Here is a 19,174-nt window from a genome sequence, read left to right as displayed (position 1 = left end):
ATAAAATGAGAGTGTCACACCAGTACAAGGAAAAGTAGATTCACTTTAGCATTTCTCATCATCTATTTCTTTATGAAACCTGTAGATTTTGTTCTTTCAATTCTATTTTAGTGATAACTCTATTATATTAATAACTTCTATATTAATAACACTGCATTATTTCTTGTGCTATTCTAATCACCTGAAGTTAAATACCAGGTATGCATTTTAAATTCTCAGCTGTGCATCCTGCTATTTATTTATTCATTTATTTAATTTAATTAATTAACTTATTTATTTTAGGTAAGGTCTCTCTCTCTCTATGCAGCCAAGATGGCTTCAAATTCCTAATCTCCTCCCTCAGAATCCCAAGTGCTGAGATGGCAAGATGTGCCACTACACCCAGCTGGCACCAAACAAACTTAAATTATGGCACATAGCAATTTGACTATGAGTGAGGTGGCCAAAATGAATTAAAAAACACTAACAGCTTTAATTACTATGCTTGGAATTTAATGTAGCAGCCATAATAAGTAATAATTTTGATTTAGAATTAATTCAGAAGATATGTAATAATACAAAAGGCAGGATACTGGCTCATTATTAAATATGTGATAGTCTATAAACATTCTATTTTCATAATTCAAAATAAAGGATGGTTTCTACAAAAAGCTATTTATGTACTTCTCAAATAAAAACTTCCTTTGTTTCAAAGAGACTAAATTTAACTAAACAAGCAAGTTGTCTGCTGTGCAGGTACATGTCTGTAATCCCAGCCACTTAAATGGCTGAGGCAGGAGGATTTCAAAATCAAGGCCAGCCTGAGCAATATAGTGAGGCCTTGCCTCAAAATAAACAAACAAACAAACAAAATAAACTCAATGGTAGAGAACTTTCCCAGCATGCTTGAGGCCCTGGGTTTAATCCCTAGCACTGCAAAGACAAAGACAGAGGGAAAGAACAGAGAGTCCATAAATACAAAGACAAAAAGAAGTACATAATATAGCAGACAAAATTACCTAAAATTTAAAATGTAAAGTGAAGACTATAGATCTAAAGTGTCTCAACACACACACAGTATCAAAGTGTGAGAGTAGATATGTTAATTGTGGTATGTAACCACTTCTCAGTGTGTGTATATCAAATCCAAATCATCATATTGTGCACCTTAAATATGTACAATTTGTATTTCTCAATTACACATCAATAAAGTTGAAAAAAATAAAATTTAAATATTAAAAAAGTAAGTAGGATACTGTATATCATTAAGAAAAGTCAAAGATAGTGAACCAAACCAAGCATAGTGATCATGCCTATAATCCCAGGTACTTAGGAGAAATCAGTCAGAGACCAGCCTAGGTAAAAAGGTAAGGAGACCACTATCTCAACAAACAAGCTGGGCATGGTGGTACATATGTGGAATCCCAGCTACTTGGAAGGTGGAGGTAGGAGGATCATGGGGTCCAAGGCCAGCCAGGCTAAAGCGAGAGACGCTATCTGAAAAACAAACCAAACCCAAAAAGGGCTGGGGCATGACTCAAGTGGTACAGGGCTTGTATAGCAAACCTGAGGTCTTGAGTTCAATCCCTATATCACTTCAAAAAAGACTGAATGAGCACATAAGGGAGATATGAGGATAGATAAGACACCTAAAAAATTAGCTAGCATTTGTTGCCCTCAACGCAGAGAAACTAAAACAGATACCTTAAAAGCAACTGAGGCCAATAGGAGAAGGGGACCAGGAACGAGAGAAAAGGTTAGATCAAAAAGAAGGTAACACACATGCACAGGAAATTAATGTGAGTCAACTCCCTGTATAGCTATCCTTATCTCAACTAGCAAAAACCCTTGTTCCTTCCTATTATTGCTTATACTCTCTCTTCAACAAAATTAGAGATAAGGGCAAAATAGTTTCTGCCGGGTATCGAGGGAGGGGGGGAGATGGAGGGGGTGGAGTGGGTGGTAAGGGAGGGGGTGGGGGCAGGGGGGAGAAATGACCCAAGCATTGTATGCACATATGAATAATAAAAAAAAAATTAAAAAAAAAAAAAGATTGAAGCCCAGAAGCAAATTCTGCTACTGTGTTTGGTACGGGGGTCACTTATACATTACAAGTGTGCATCAAATTAGGTTCAATAATTAGTAAGACAGTCAGATGTCATGGCTCATGCCTGTAATCCTAGCTACTCAAGAGGCAGAGATCAGGAATATTGCAGTTCGAAGCCAGCCTGGGTAAATAGCTCTCAAGCCCCTATCTCCAAAATACCCAACACAAAAAAGGGCTGAGAGAGTAGCTCAAAGGGTAGAGCGCCCACGTAGCAAGCATGATGTTCTGAGTTCAAACCCCAGTACTGCCAAAAAAAAAAAATTAGTAAGACAACCAGAAAAACACAGAAGGTTTAAAGGAGAACAATGCACCCAAACTCAGAGATCATAAATGTTTTACACAAATGGTCAGAATATTCATAGTTTAACTTGTCACTCAGGATAAATTCATATCACCAAGGTTCAAACTAAGAACTCAGGGCCTCCTGAGCCTGAATCTTACAATTACTTCCTGGAATAAATGTTGTATTCTCCCTTTGTAAACTGGCTTTCATCTGTTTGAGCAGATAAAAATTACCATGCCAGGAGATGAGGGTGTAGCACAGTATAGCACATGCTCAAGATCCTCAGTTTCATCTGCACCAACAAAAAATTTACTATGTCATAGGTTTGCTAAATGAATAGTATAAGATTTACCAGGTTTCTAAAACAGACAAAATAGTCCCATCCTAACATTTCAGTTTATTTACAACTTTCTACTTACAAAGTCTTGACGTATGTCATTGAAGTCTTTGCCATATTTTTCCAGTGCTTCTTCAAATAAGCTGGCTTCAGAAGCTGACCATTCTTCCATTTCATCTCTGCATAAAACTGGTCCCCCGAGTGGTACTAAGACACTAATTGCACTGCTCAAATCATAACTGTGTCTGTACAATGTATCCATAGCATGAAACTAGAAAAAAACAGAATAAGAAAAACTAGATATGCACACTTGTTAGATTATTTAGGAATAGAAACACTAAAATGCACAATTCAATAATTAACAATTCGCAGTACTTACTTTAAATAACACAACAGAATAACTATTTTAAATATCATTTATTGTTTTAAAAGAATGCTGACTTGTACCATTTAAGGTATGTATTTTTAAAAATACATTTGATTTATTATGACAACCTAATCATGAAGATCTAGAATACTCAAACTATTAAACTGAGAACAAAGTAAGTTTCACCATCCTTCTGATTAAAAACAACAAAGTCACTTCACTTACTGTGTAAGGTTAGCATAGCCTTCCTTGACTAGGGAAAAAACAGATTATGTATTGGAGTAAGAAAAAATATCCTCAGGTTAGATTAAGACAACAATATGCTAAGACCAAGAGATGGAAAGAAAACAATAGAATAAAATGTGATGGTTAAGACAAAACAAATGAAATTATAAATCCATGTTAAAATGCTAACTTGGTTGAGATTTTGGAAGACTAAGAAAAGATGACCAGGGTTACTTGGACAGGTAGACTGTTGTGAGGCTCAGATGGCTGAGGCAGGAGGATTGTGAGTTTGATTGTTCTATGTAGGAAGACCCTGTCTTTAAGAAAAAAAAAAAAAAAGAGGTGGAGGGAGGGAATAGGAGGGGCAGAATGGCATATATTTATGCTGCACTATATTAACCAAGACATTGATTAAGGGTATGGGAAATGAATTTGTTGATAGGGTGAAAGGCAGCATTTAGAACATGCAGAACTGTTTGAATACACCAGCTGACTGCTTTAACTAGAGTTGATACCTCACTTAAAACAAATCACTGGATTCCACAAAACAAAAGCCAAACACAGATTTTGGCTCTCTGTTTGAGAGTGTAAATCTTATTACCAATTTCCTAGTTTTGAAGTTCCTTGGTAGTATAGCAGTTAGGATTTGGTACTCTCAGTTTTCTACTAATAATAACAGTAGAAACACCAGTACAGTTTTTTTGCTTATGTGACGCAATCATAGAACAATAACTTCCAAGTGAATTTCTTCTTACCTTCTGCAGCAGAGGCTGCAAAAACATTGTAAATGATCTTGACTCCTAGCTTATGCTCTGCAAAATTTCAGAATCAACTAAAAACTCTGCTTCTCTGGAGGGGGCACTATTTTCTTGCTCCCTCCTTTGTTAGAGAGAGCTTTCTCTCTTGCTCCTGGTTATTACTGAACCTAAGTGGGCTTAACTGGGGGCAACTGGAGATTCAGAAAAGATACAGGATAGACAGACAGACAGAAAGTGTGGTGAGGTATGTTGGGTGCTCAGGTGAAGATGCCCAACCCTCATTGCTTCTTTTCTCTATCTTTATTTTTTAAGGCCTTATTCCTTTGCAGTTCTTTAAAACCTTGCTTAAAACCTCTTTCCTGAGACTCACACAGTCCCATGTTTTCTCTTAGCTTATCTTTAGCCTAATCGCTCTTAAAGTCTTTGGCCCCCAGGCTTGCAGCTTTTCTTCAGCATTCTCTAGCATTCTCTCTTTAGCTTTCTTAAAGCCTCAGTGCTCAGACTTGCAAAATCTCCATCCTCTACTTTGTACTGTCACATGTTCTCTTTGGCTTTTCTTTAGCTTCTAACGCCTATGTTAAATTTCTTTCTTTGGCTTAGCTTTCTAAGACCTATGTTAAAGTTCTTGGTGCAGATTTTCTACCAACCCTTCTTTACCATTCTTTTCCCTTTAGCCATTCTTTTCTCTTCCAATAGCTTCCCACCAAAAAGCCCAAAGGAAAAGAATCAAGCCAAAGACCCCAAAAACCCAAGCCCTCTTTCAGCAGGCCATAGGGTAAACAGGGTAGAGCAAAGGCTCTCGGGGAGTGGAGGGTACAGCAAAGGCTCTCAGGGAGTGCCGTGACCTTGTAACAAGGAGAAACCTGCCCTCCTGCTTCTAAGCTTAGAAGATGCAGCTGTTCTGCTTTTTTCTGTTTCATGGTTGGGGCTGTGCCTATCTCAGCCTAAAGGTAAAAGCAATTAAGCTGCATCTCGCCTTGCTTATGTCCAGTTCTCATAGGCTTTTCACAATCTGCTCTCCACAATTCTCTAGCTAACCTCACTACTTTTATACATGTTAATATTGTCTCTGAAACTAAATAATTACTGTTTCTGAATAACTGACCTATGAAAATGAAAAAAGTCAGTAATAGCATTTAGAAATCTTTTCAATTAACAATACAGTTCATAAGTCAATACTTTATAACTTTCTAAATTTACAATAGATAACAAATTAAAAGATTAAATAGTATTCTAAAGTCAATAATTATACACGGGCTGGGGATGTAGCTCAGGGGTAGAGTATTTGCCTAGGTTGCTCAAGGCCCTGGGTTCAATCCCTAGGACCTCCTCCAAAAAATATATTTATACAAATTAAACATGATTATGAAATTCCTCAAGATAAAAGTAATTTTTATAACTAACTGGTGTTCTGAAACCAGAAGTTGCAAAATTAAATGCACTTATCTCAGGTGATAATATACTTGAAATCTCCAATGGCTACACAGGCCAAACCAGGCATAATAGTGCATGTAAGCAGGAAGATCACTGAGCCCATGAATTCAAGAGCAGCCTGGGCAACACAGTGAGATTCAGTCTTAAAAAAAAATAAACAAACCACAGCTCAGAAAAGAGTGCAGTAGGATTAGTATGGGCAGAAAGTAAACATCCCACTAGGCATATAAACAATGGAATGTCTAGGACATAATTAGGGTGAAATCAATGATCAATTTCACAAAGGAAACCAGAGGACCACATTATTTGCTAGAAGTCCATATTATCCCTGTCCTTCTAATATATGAAAAAATTCTTTTCATATATTAGTAAAGTTAGACTATAAAAAATACTTTATAGTCCAACTCTACTCTTAAAAGCTTTAAGTAAAGCATGAATATACTTTCTACAACAGAAGAGACAATATCCAACAAAGAAAAATAAAGCTAAATGTAGGAAATAAGCTATTAAAGAATGTAGTAGTTTGAGATGTAACCAATGACTTATCAACAAGAGAATAAAAAATTGAAGAGACAGATAAGTTTGAAAAATGGAACAATCAACCAGTGGTGTGCGAGGTCAGAATACTGCCTAGGGAGGGGCATGAGAGGAAACTTTGGGGATACTGGTATACTTTAGCTAAATCTGGTTGTTGGTGGTTAGATGGATGTATGCATATGTAAAAATTTTTACAGTATGCAACAAAGTATAGGACACTCCATATATACTACTGCACATATACTTCAATTTAAAATAAAAAAAATTTAAAACTAAGTATAAAGCAACATATACAATGTTTTCAATAGAGGTATGTACACATTGCAAGATTCATTCAAATATGAATTTTAAAAATCATAACCCAGCACAAGCTGTTCTTTCTGCCAAAAAGTGGTGAAGGTGTTGTCATATTTCATTTCATTCATAACAGATGGAGATGACAAACAGAAGTATTTTAGGAGAAAGACTGACAAGGAAATCTTGGCAATGGAAATTTCATCTTTTGTTCATTAAGCAGAATCATAATATGGTAAACTATACTGTTGTTTAGCAAATTATCACTCCCTCTTTCTGGACCTCCACTGGGGACTATTCTACCAGTCCAATGATGGTAGGTTTGGCCATGTGACTTGCTTGGCCAGTGGGATGCTAAGATATGTGACAGGACAAAGCCTTGACATGTGTTTGTGCATTTGGCTTTGCCCTGTAGTGCTAACTGACTTTTCTCATCCACACATGATGAGAAATACACAGGGCAGATATGGCCCAGTATGTAGTTTGGCACCTACGGTGGCCCAATCTAATTCACCAAAATCCTAGACAATGTGCAGATAAGTGTTGGGCAGTATACTTTCTCCTTTGAGAATAAAGAACCTATTCTCCCACCTGCTAGAAGTGCTGTAAGCAGACAGTCCATATCCATTGGTCTTCTATGGAATTATTTCAATTTAAGAAAGATTCAGTGCCCATGGTCATACCTTATTCCTGGGACAGTCTGCATTCAATGATGCAGGAGCGTAAAGACCCTAATTTAAAACAACTGTGTAGCACACACTATGGAGTCAGCTGAGGCATTCTCTCAAACTGCATCCTAGGCTCACCTCTCCTGTTATCCAATCCTGCCTCCACCCTTCTCTTCCACAGGTAGTGATCCCAAAGCAATCTCCTAAAAATTTTTTTGCATGAAAATTGTCATTACAGTCTGCCTCCCAGGGAAACCAATCTGTCACATGAAGCACTATGACAACAGCTGATTCAATATTAATTATTGATTTTACAAACACTTTAAATTTATAATGCCAGCACAAATATAGCATCCAAAATATTGTATCTACTTAAAAATTACTGAATATAAAGTTTTTTTCTAAGCAGAAGGCAAATATAAACTCTCATGAATAAACTCAAACTATAATCAAGGCAAAATTTTAATATATATAAAAAGTATGCCATTCACTTTCAATTTTCTTCAATGGGAGCAAAATACCGGGAAGGATAATATTCTAAGCCCTAAAATAAGTTGTAATGCAATAATCAAAAGAATCAGGAGGAGCATACATGCATGTCCATAGACCACACCCTTTCCAAGGCAATTAATTTTCGTTTATGAAATTTATTTTCTTGGAAATTAGCTTGCAGTTCAAATAAAAAGTTATAAAGTTAATTGGGAAATACTTATAAGCAAATGAAAATATCAAAATATGTGAGTTATAGCTAAATTGGTAGATGTTCGTAACAGAAAAGACAAAAATCAATAGGTTTAAAAATGGTATTTAAAAAGATAGAAAAAGAATATAAGAGTAAACCTAAAAGAAAAGTAGATGGTATTAAAAATAAAGAGCAAAAATAAATTAAATAGAAAGCATATGATGAAGAAAATAAAAAAAATCTTACTCTTTTAGACACTAATGAAAAGAAAAATAGCAAAGCTATCCAGGAAAAAACGAAGAACTAATACATACAAAATGCTATGGTCACAAAAGGCAAAGATAGACTGAGGCCTGTCCAGGATTCAAGGAGACAATGAAGACAAGACAAGTTTTATAAAGCTTATAACGAGTAGTTAGTTATAAGCTACTTACAAGAAGATCTTGAGGTTTTTGGTTTTTTTTCTCTTTTACTCTAAAGGACATTATGGGACAACAAGTCAACTTGAATAAAGCCTTTAGGTTAGATAAACTATTATAACAATGCTAATTTCTTGAATCTATGACAATTGTCCTATTGTAATATAGGAGAAAATTGTTTTTCTAAGGAACTACACTTTCAAATATTTAGTAGTAAAGGAACATCCATTCTGAAGCTTACTCTCAAACTTCAGAAATAATATGCATAGAGCATTAAAGTTTATGGAAGACTATAATATATTTTGGACTGAGCTCCTTCTGCACTAGATCCCAACAGACCAGAGAAAACCAGAATAGAGTCACTTCTGCTAAGTGCTAGTAACCAAACTGAACAGATTCTCAGCTACCAATCAGAAGAAGCGCAGTTTGAGCTAACATAGGGACCTTTTTTCAATCCTATAAGGTACATAACTTTGAACTGAACAATCTGTTTTGTTGGCAGTGTTAGGGTTCATTTTTAATTTTTTAGGTTTGAACTCAGGGATTTGTGCTTACTAGGCACTCTACCACTTGAGCCATGGCTCTAGGCCATTTTTGCCTTGTTATTTTTCAGATAGGGTCTCATATTTTTGCCTGGGGCCTACAACTCCTGCAACTTGTTTGCCAAGATGGGGGTCTAGCTAACTTTTTGCCTGCATTGGCCTTTAGCTTCTCAGCCCCAATCTGCTTCTTCCGTTTCTGTTTTATTCAGCCCTTTTCTATTAATAAAGTCAACTTCCTCTGCTCAGTTAATCTTAACACTCATTCTATTTTATACAAATGTAAATAAGAGCCAACTATATTTTTAGATTCAATTTATTGTATTTTGTCTCCTGACAAAAGAGAAAAGAATGATAAAGCAAATGTTATACAAAGCAAACAATTGGGGGATCTAGGTGAAGGACTAGACACAGGAAGACTTTGTACTCTTTTTGTATTATTTCAAAATACAAAGTTTTAAATTATAGCCACAAGCTGTCATTAACTCACATTTGTAAATCCAAATGTGATGTCTCTTTATCAACCCTTGACAAAGTTTTACAAATAATTTTCATTATATTCTTCTTATGTTCAAATACAGAGTGATTTTCTGAGGATTCCTGTATTAGTGTTAAATTTTCATGGAAGAAAAAGTAAAGTAAAAAAGGCAGTATTTGCCCCCAAATAGATGCTAGTTTATATTTAAATTTAAGAAAAAAATGGTAAATAGACACACACAAATGCTTCCCCTAGGGCTGTCTGTAGTGCTCATCTGTGACAGATCATCAGACAAAAAGAAGTACGCCTAGTGTAGAATATTATTGCCTTAATTATGTATTTAGCAGGGAGAAAAACTTTATGCTTCATACTTCTTACTGAAGTGGTAGTCCATTAGTACTAATTTTACAGTTTGGAAACATGAATAGTACTTACCCTAAGTTTTAGCAGAGTAATTTTTATATCTAAAATGACAATCAAAAGATTTCTATATTCTGCTGTGGCTTCTAAGCTATCCTCAAATATGTGCTTTGAACAGGACTCACAAATAAAAAAATAATAAGTGCAGGATTAATAGCTAACATTTCTACAAAGAATTGATCTCTGAAAAATAAATTTGTTGTTGATTAAATCAACATTCCCTTAGGAAAACTGTTGGGTTTTTTTTTTTTTTCCTATTTTTTTCAGTAGCTGGGGATTGAATTCAAGGCCTTGCACAAACTAGGTGAGTGCTCTGCCATAAGTTATTCTTGATGGAGAGTGGGAGGTTAAGGGGTAAATGAGAGTAATGGAAGTGACTGAACAAACCAAAGTAAAGTATACTCACAGTGTGAGCATACTGAGAAACCCCAGTGAACATCGACTTAGATATTAATAACAAAAGACAGGACTGTAAAATAGGTACAGAGTGTATGTGGGCAGAGAGGTGCTTCTGGGATGGGTACCTTGAAAGAAGGAGATCAAGGTGAGAGCATATGGTTGATGTTCTTCATATACTTATACAGAGTAGAACAAAGAACCCTCTTGCAATAGCTTTAAGAGAGAAGGGGAGGGGGTTAAAGGGGAGAGGCAGTGGGGGTGATCTAACCAATGTAAAATATAAACCTATTTGGAATTGTCACAATGAATCTCCCATGTACAACAAATACGCCCTAATAAAAAAATTAATGAATAAAAAAAGTTATTCTTGATGGAAAAATTTTATTGTAAGAAGGATGGCTTATTTTACAGGGAAGATTACCATCTTAAAGGAAACATGCTTTATTCAATCACTTTAAATCCTACAGTAACTTCTTTGTTAACAATTACATTAAAAAGGCATGGTTAACTAATGACCATATTCAAACTTAATGATTAATATAATGAAAGTAACTATGATATGATAAAACACCTTTTAGATGATCAATACCATAAAATCAGAAGAAAGTGAGATTCCACAAAGATTGGATAGAAAATGACATATGCATCATTGTCATCATCTTTCTCAACAATAACAAATATATTCATTGAACTCTGACACTGCCAAACACTCTTCTGAATCCTTCACATGTGTCATCTAATTTGATTCTCAATTTGGTACCACACTTAAGCTCAGAGACACAACTGTTCACAGGCTGTAAATGGGGTGCCTAGGAATGGAGTCACTGCCTGCTTTCTCTCCTTGTGTGAGGTCTGAAGCCAAGAGAGGCTAATGTCTGTCAGCATTATCTAAAATGAACATGAATAAACTGTTAGATAAATCAGTTGTTTTCTCACTAACCTGGGCAGGCAATGTCACAGAGAGCATATGTTGCTCAGCTCAGAGAACCCAGGGTCCCAAGGAAAACAGCCCTAAGACATCCCCCACTACCCCTATTCCAGGGAATCCCTACAGTTCCATCAAGATCTATGTCTTCAGTCACATGTGTCAACAACTTACATAGCATATGTCTGCATGCCCTCTTCTTGCCCATTCATAACCCTCCTAAAGCAAAACAAGCAGGTTTTATTAGTATTATCATTGTAGATGAGGAAACCCAGACATCAATAGGTTAAGTAAGTTGCACAAACTATTTGAATCATAAGCTATAGATCCACTGGGTAGAGGGAGAATAGACAGTTGGACTGTGGAATCACAAAAGTGTACCAGTTTGTACACTGTTGTTCATAGCAGCCTTATAAACAATAGCCAAAAGATAGAAGCAACTCAAGTGAACAAATCGTGCCATATACATACAGTGAACCATTATTCAGCATTAAAAAATGAAGGAAGGGCCAGATGCCAGTGGTTCATGCCCATAATCCTAGCTTCTTGGTAAGCAGAGATCAGGAGGATCATGCCTTGAAGCCAGCCTGGGCAAATAGTTCACAAGACCCTGTCTCAAAAAAACCCATAACAAAAAGGGGCTGGTGCTATTTGCAGATGGTATGATCCTATACCTTAAAGACCCAAAACCTCTTAGACATCATAAACAGCAACAGAAAAATGGCAGGATACAAAATCAACTTACAAAAATCATTAGCTTTTCTATACACCAACAACAAACAAACTCAGAAGGAATATATGGAAACAATTCCATTTACAATAGCTTCAAAAAAAAAAAATCAAATACCTAGGAGTAAACTTAACAAAAGATGGGAATGACCTCTCCAAGGAGAATTACAAACCCCTGAAGAAAGAGATCAAGGAAGACTACAGAAGGTGGAGAGATCTCCCATGCTCATGGATAGTACAAACAACATAGTAAAAATGGCTATACTACCAAAAGCAATCTACATGTTTAATGCAATTCCCATCAAAATCCCAATGACTTTCATCACAGAGATTGAAAAATATACCCTAAAGTTCATTTGAAAACACAAGAGACCGCGAATAACCAAGGCAATACTCAGCAAAAAGAGCAATGCTGGCAGTATCACAATACCCAACTTCAAACTATATTACAAAGCAAGAGCAATAAAAACAGCATGGTAATGGCACAAAAACAGACATGAAGACCAGTGGGACAGAACAGAGGACCCGGATATGAATCCATGCAACTATACCCACCTCATTTTTGACAAAGGGGCCAAAAATATACGATAGACAAAAGACAGCCTCTTCAACAAATGTTGCTGGGAAAAGTGGTTATCCATCTGCAAGAAACTGAAACTAGATCCATGTCTATCACCCTGTACTAGTATCAACTCAAAATGAATCAAGGACCTTAATATCAGACCCAAAACTCTGAAGTTAGTACAGGAAGTAGCAGGAAACACTCTGGAACTAACAGGTATAGGCAAGGACTTCCTCAATAGAACCAGCAACTAAGAGAAAGAATGGACAAATGGGACTTCATAAAATTAAAAAGCTTCTGCTCAACAAAAGAAATGGTCTCTAAACCGAAGAGACCATCCACAGAGTGGGAGAAAATATTTGCCAGCTATACATCAGACAAAGGACTGATAACCAGAATATACACGGAACTTAAGAAACTAAACTCTTCCAAAATCAATGTACCAATTAAGAAATGGGCAACTGAACTAAACAGAACTTTCTCAAAAGAAGAAATTCAAATGGCCAAAAAAACACATGAAAAAATTCTCACCATCTCTAGCCATAAAGGAAATGCAAATCAAAACCACACTAAGATTCCATCTCACCCCTATTAGAATAGCCATCATCAAAAACACCACCAACAACATGTGTTGGTGAGGATGTGGGGAAAAAGGAACCCTTTTACACTGCTGGTGGGAATGTAAGCTGGTGCAACCACTCTGGAAAAAAATCTGGAGGCTTCTTAAAAATCTAAACATATGTCTGCCGTATGATTCAGCAATCCCACTCCTGGGGATATACCCGAAGGAATGTGACGTAGGTTACTCCAGAGGCACCTGCACACCCACGTTTATTGCAGCACTATTCACAATAGCCAAGTTACAGAAACAACCAAGATGCCCCACTACTGACAAATGGATCAAGAAAATGTATTTATACCCGATGGAATTTTACTCAGCCATGAAGAAGAGTGAAATCTTATCATCTGCAAGTAAATGGACAGAACTGGAGAACATCATTCTGAGCAAGGTTAGCCAGACTCAGAAGACCAAAAATCATATGTTCTCCCTCATATGCAGTCTTTAGATCTAGGGCAAATACAGCAATGTTGTTGGACTTGGGTCACATGACAAGGGGAGAACACATACAGGAGGTATGGGGATAGGTAGAAAACCCAAAACATGAAAGCATTTGATGTCCCCACTCCAGAGGAACTAATACAGAAACCTTAAAGCGACAGAGGTCAACATGAGAAGGGGATCAGGAACCAGTGTGAAGATCAGTTAGAGAAGAATCAACCTGGGTTGTAACACATTTGTGCATGAAAGCAATGCTAGGAATCTCTCTGTATATTTGTCCTTATCTCAACTAGCAAAAATGCTATGTCTTTCTTATTATTGCTTATTACTACTCTTCAACAGAACTGGAGAAAAGCACAGAACAGGTTCTGTCTGGAAGTGAGGGGGGAAGGAGGGAGAGGATGAGGGGAGGGGCAGAAGGGAAAAATGACCCAAACAATGTATGCATATGTGAATAAATGAATAAAAAAAGGGAGGGGGGTGGCCCAAGGTGTAGGCCCCAAGTTCAAATCCCAGTACTGCAAACAAACAAACAAACAAACAAAAAAACAAAGGATATTTTGACAAGTGTTACACAGATGAACTTTGATAAAGCCAATGACAAAAGAACAAATATTGCATGGTTCCACTTATATGAGGTACTAGAGTATGACTACTTGGTATGACTATTATTAGTAGCCTCCTCCTCCTCCTCCTCCTCCTCCTCTTCATAGAAACAGGAAGTAGAATGGCAATTGCCAGGGGTGGGGTAAGAATGGAGCTGAGATGGGCAAATGGAGAGTTAAAGTTCAATGGGTACAGAGTTCAGTTTGGGAAGATGCAGTTCTAGAAATGGATGGTAATGATCATTACATAATATGAATCTACTTAATGCCAGAGAACTCTATAGTTAAAAATAGATAAAATGGTAAATTTTATGTTATATATATTTTACTACAATTTTCTGAAAGTGAATTCCATGCTTAAATCTTTCTATAATTCAGTGAATGTGTAACTCTGGTGTTATAGATTGAGATTCCCATATCAGAAGTGTTTTAGATTAGGATTTTTTTTTCAAATTTTTGAATATGTACATATACACAATGACATTTTCTGGGGGTAGAGTTGAAGTCTAAAAGCAAAATTCACTCATGCTTAAAATATGTATCTGGAAACACACACAGCTTGAAAGGTAATTTTATACAATATTTATAATAGTTTTATGCATGTGACAGTTTCATGGTATGGGATCTTCCACTCTCAACATCATATTAACACTCAAAAAGTTTTGGACTTTGGAGCACTTTGTATTTCTAGGTTTTTAAATCATAAATGCTTGATCACTAGGAAGAAATCAGAATTCAAATATACATCACTCTGGGGCTGGGGATGCAGCTCAGTGGTACAGCACTTGCCTACCATGTATAAGGCCCTGGGTTAAATCACTAGAACTGCAGGACAAAAACCAACCAACCAACCAACCAAACCAACCAATCAACTCATCACAATAAATCAAATATCCATCATATGTAGTGATGAGATGCTCTCAGCAAAAGATTTACTAAAGTGAGAGCTAGGAATATGGCTCAGTGGTTGAACATTTGCCTGACATATGTTAGGCCCTAGGTTCAATTCCCAGCACTACACACATAAAAATTTACTAAAATGATGAAACAGAGTAATAGAATCAATATATTCCAGTGATCTACTTTAATATATATATTTTTAATAAGAACCTGTGTCTCAGAGTTAGGAGTTAACTGATTCATTCCAAAATATTTAATGAACATCTATCTATGCCATGCACTGTGCTTGATGCTAGGGATTTTAATAGTAAGGAAATGAAGATACTGTCATTACACTAATGGACATTACAAGCTGTATCTGAGGAGTGGGACAGAAAGAGAAAGAGACATTAATCAGATAATCACAAAAATAACTGGAATGTAGGAAGGTATATGATCTACCTGAGCACAGAACAAAGTAACCTGCCCTTGACGGACAAACTGGGCAAGATTTGAAAAAAGACTAAGAGTTAATGAGTGAGGTTGTGAGAACATCCAGGTTGAGGGAACTGAACATGCAAAGGTCCTATGGCAGGATGCAGACCATAAAATCAAAAGAAGGAGGCAGCCTGGTTGGAGTCCTGAGGATGTAGTCTGTAAGTAAAGGGAAGGAGGAAAGATCAGGTAAAGCCCTATATATTATCTTGTTGATTGTAATGGGATCTGGGTTTTTATCCTAAATGCAATTAAAAGACACTAAAAAGGACGTAAGTTAAGAGACAGTAAAATCAGAGTTATATTTTTAAAAGATCAGATATAATGCAGGAGTTAGACATATTCCAGGATATGATTTCCAGCCTACTAAATCAACACAGCCTGACCTTTCTCAAAATCAGACTTGGCTACTAGGAAACCTAGGTTTGCAGTCCTGTCACTAATTAAAAGTGATTCTGTACATAATTTATTCATTGTTCTGTGCCTTGGGCTCACTGTCTATAAAATAGCTCTATCCTAGGTTTATAAGGCTCCAAACAACTAAAAACCTTTTTCTTTGATTCTGCTGCCAAAATGATAGTCCTCAGAGTCCAGGTAGAAAAGAAAAAAGCCAGTACCTTTTCTCTGACCTGAGGCTTTGCTGCAGCAGCAGGTCACTGACACTCTGCTCCTCAGGCCCTGAGGGACAGGTCTTATGCTAGCCAATACCACAAACAAGGAGGAATAGGCACCAATTCCAGTCAGGCACTGCGCTGTGATGTTTCATTCAATGGCACATCATATACATGCCACATATGAGTATGGTCCCTTAAGATTATATTGCCCCATGATAATACAGCCATCTTAGTTTGTACAGGCACACGATATGATTTTTGCACAATGACAAAATGGCCTAACACCACATTTCTCAGGATCTATTTCTGTCATTAAACAAGGCATTCTTGCTAACTACTTCAGGATTCCCTTTCTTTGAATTTTGATCCCCCAGAGTTGGAGGTGGGGGAGTGCTATCAATGTGGGTATTATAAATTGACTTTTCTTCCTTTGCGTATCATCTAAAATGAACTTTATATTTTAATGAAACAAGGGTGAAATCTTTGCAGCCTTCATGTCTTTAATGTTTTAAATAATTATAAATCTTAAGTGTTTAACATCAGCAGTATTTGAAATGCACAACTCAGCTGTATTCATAACAGACCTCAAAATGAGAAGTTAGAACAAGTGATGTGCAAATTTCCTGCTCCCAAAATATTATTGGTGACATGTCAAGAGGCTTAAGGTGTCTTGAATAAACAAATGTAGGATTAGGAATATTAAAAGCCCACTGCATCTCTTCCAGAAAAAGTCACAAGGAAAATCCTCTATAAAAGGCCACCAGGGTTCCAGTAGTGCCACAGCTGTGCCCTCTGCATTTACTGCAGAAGGCCTTCAGAGCTGGAGTCTAGCCGCCTGTCAAAGAAAGGTGCTAAAGTCATCAGCATAGGAACATAAGCACTGAAAAAAAAAAGTAAGATTTTTGACGCTCCAAATGATGACTCTATTTCATTTAATGGAACAAAACAACCTTTTATAAGTACTTTGTCGTAAGCAGTCTACTAAACTCATTATCAACAGTTTAATAATCAATTTTTAACCATGCCCAGTCATTATTTTTAGAAACACCCAGAATCTAAACAGTTTAAGTAAAGCTTAACCTAGAACAGTTCAAACAAGAAGTCAAGATATTTAGATGTTATAGACAGACAAAACAAACAAACAAACAAACAAAAAAATAGACACACATCTTCTCTGATACTATCATATCAAAGAAAAGATAACAATACTGGTATTTAAATCCAAGCCATTCTAATGAAAAAAGAAGCACAGAATGGATATGAAAGGTAATTTTGTGGAGCAAAGACAAAAACAGATCTGAACCATGTCTCTGAAACCAGTTATTCAACTGACAGAAAACCTACAGTGCAGAGAATGAAGCAAGTGCTCGGTCTAATGTCCAGCCATAGCTAGCATTAGTGGGATAACTAACTGAATAAGGGAAACTTCAACTGATCACCAAGAGAAAAAACATAATAGATTTAAAAGACAATAGCCATAGGCTGGTGGAGAGGCTCAAGTGGTAGAGCACCTGCCTAGCAAGCTTGAGGCCCTGAATTCAAACTCCAGTACAGCCAAAAAAACAACATAAGACAATACCATAATGTAATAAGAAAACAGAATCTCTAATAAGCAAAAATTTTAAGTATTGATAAATTAAACACTGATACATGGCAACAGAATAAGCCCTATTACAATAGTCTGAAGAGATGATCACTTGCATATAAAAAAGTGTAAAACATTTTATACAATCCACAGTTATTTAAGTATGTAGGTGGAACACAAAAAATAAGCATGAGAGCCAAAACAGGGGGCCAGGCACAGTGGTTTAGGTTTCAAATCTCAGCTATTCAGGAAACAGAGATTGGGAGGATTGAGGTTCAAAGACAAAAAGTTAGTGAGACCCCATCTCAAACAGAAAGCTGGGTATGGTGACATGTGCCTGTCATCACAACTATGCAGGAGCCCACAGGTAGAACATTGCATTCAGGCTTCCCAGGCAAAAACACAAGACTCTGATCTGAAAAAGTAACTTAAAGCAAAAAAGGCCAGAAATGTGACTCAAGGGGTAAAGTGCTTGCCTAGCAAATGCGCTACCCTGAGCTCAAACCCCAGTCCTGGGGGGATAAAAAAAAAAACAGAATGAAAACAGGTTATGTCAAAACAGTGAATTGACCTGGTCCGATGGTAGTAGGTTATCAGAACTAGTGTCACTAAAGTTGGACTATAACCCTCTACTGCTAAATTTGACTGGCTTAAACTTTTTTAAAAATGGTGAATTGTGCTCCTCAAATATTTTTATCTCTACCACTTTATACTCACTCCATGAAACATTCTTACTCAGCTCACCAACAAAAGAGGTGACTCAGGAATCCAGTTTACCAAGTAACCAACTCAAATCAATCCGGTAGACAACAGGAGTAAGACAGAAAGCTCTCACAAATACAACACTGCTATACTGGTGTAATAGTTGAACAACTTACCAAGGTGATGTCTCGGGAAGCTGCAGCTGCGCTCATATGCAAGCTAGGCTGCCTCACAGAACTGCTGCAATCAAGGGCTCGGGCAAACGTCCCCACAGCACTGAATAAACCAAGCACACAAAAGGAAAAATGAAGTCTTTTTTATTTTTATGTCTTAAAATAAAAAATTATAAATGAAAGGCAAAACAAGTCATTGGATGTTTGAGAATTAAATTATCAAATGAAAAGTATTTTCTCTCTTTTTTTTTTTTGCAGAATTAGGATTTGAATTTAAGGCCTCACACTTGCTAGACAGGTGTTCTATTGAGTCACTTACTAACCCTACTAGAACAATACTAATCTGAAAATCTTAAAATGTTCTAAAACCTGAAACTTTGGGTGCTGACATGACACACGTGGAAAATTCTATGCCATAAAACTTTGTTTCATGAACAAAATTATTTTAAAAAATTTTTACCTAAAATTATCTTCAGTTTCTGTGTATAATATGTAATGTGAAACAAAATGATTTGGGACCTATCCCTAAGATACCTCATTATGTATATGCACATTCCAGAATTCAAAAGAAAAATCAAAATCCTTAAACATTTCTGGTTCTGAGCATTATGGATAAGGGAATACTAGCTTCCAACTGACAAGCCAATTCACAATATATAGGTAATTACAATTCAATCAAGAAAATTAGTCTGTGTGAACATAAAAGAAGGAAAGGTAAGTTCTATTATAAAATGCCATGGAGAAAATAATTTGGTATTCAAATTTGCTCAAAAATGGAAAGTAAACCAGCTGCAGGGTTTGACTATTGCTGCAAAACAAGTTTTGATTACTCTTTTAGCTCAGATTGTGAAATCTCAGTAACATTTTTTCCTTAAAATGAGATATTACTAGTTGTACAAACCCCTTCCAAGAGGACTCA

General features: G+C 36.5%; 1 protein-coding gene across 6 annotated transcripts in view; it reads right to left on the bottom strand.

Moving 5' to 3' along the window:
* Mta3 (metastasis associated 1 family member 3) overlaps positions 1 to 19,174 on the bottom strand; it is a 146,722-nt gene that overhangs the window by 50,929 nt on the left and 76,619 nt on the right. For all 6 annotated transcript variants that reach the window (XM_074049574.1, XM_020155884.2, XM_020155885.2 and 3 more), the window contains 2 exons: positions 18,259 to 18,358; positions 2,789 to 2,977 (listed from right to left, as the gene is read on the bottom strand). In XM_074049574.1, coding sequence (XP_073905675.1) covers positions 2,789 to 2,977; positions 18,259 to 18,358 — 289 coding nt within the window. The remainder of the gene's footprint in view (positions 1 to 2,788; positions 2,978 to 18,258; positions 18,359 to 19,174) is intronic.

Source organism: Castor canadensis, chromosome 12 (assembly GCF_047511655.1).
Source record: "Castor canadensis chromosome 12, mCasCan1.hap1v2, whole genome shotgun sequence".
In the NCBI taxonomy this organism is placed as follows: Eukaryota; Metazoa; Chordata; class Mammalia; order Rodentia; family Castoridae; genus Castor; species Castor canadensis.
This window is presented reverse-complemented; position numbering and strand designations above follow the sequence as displayed.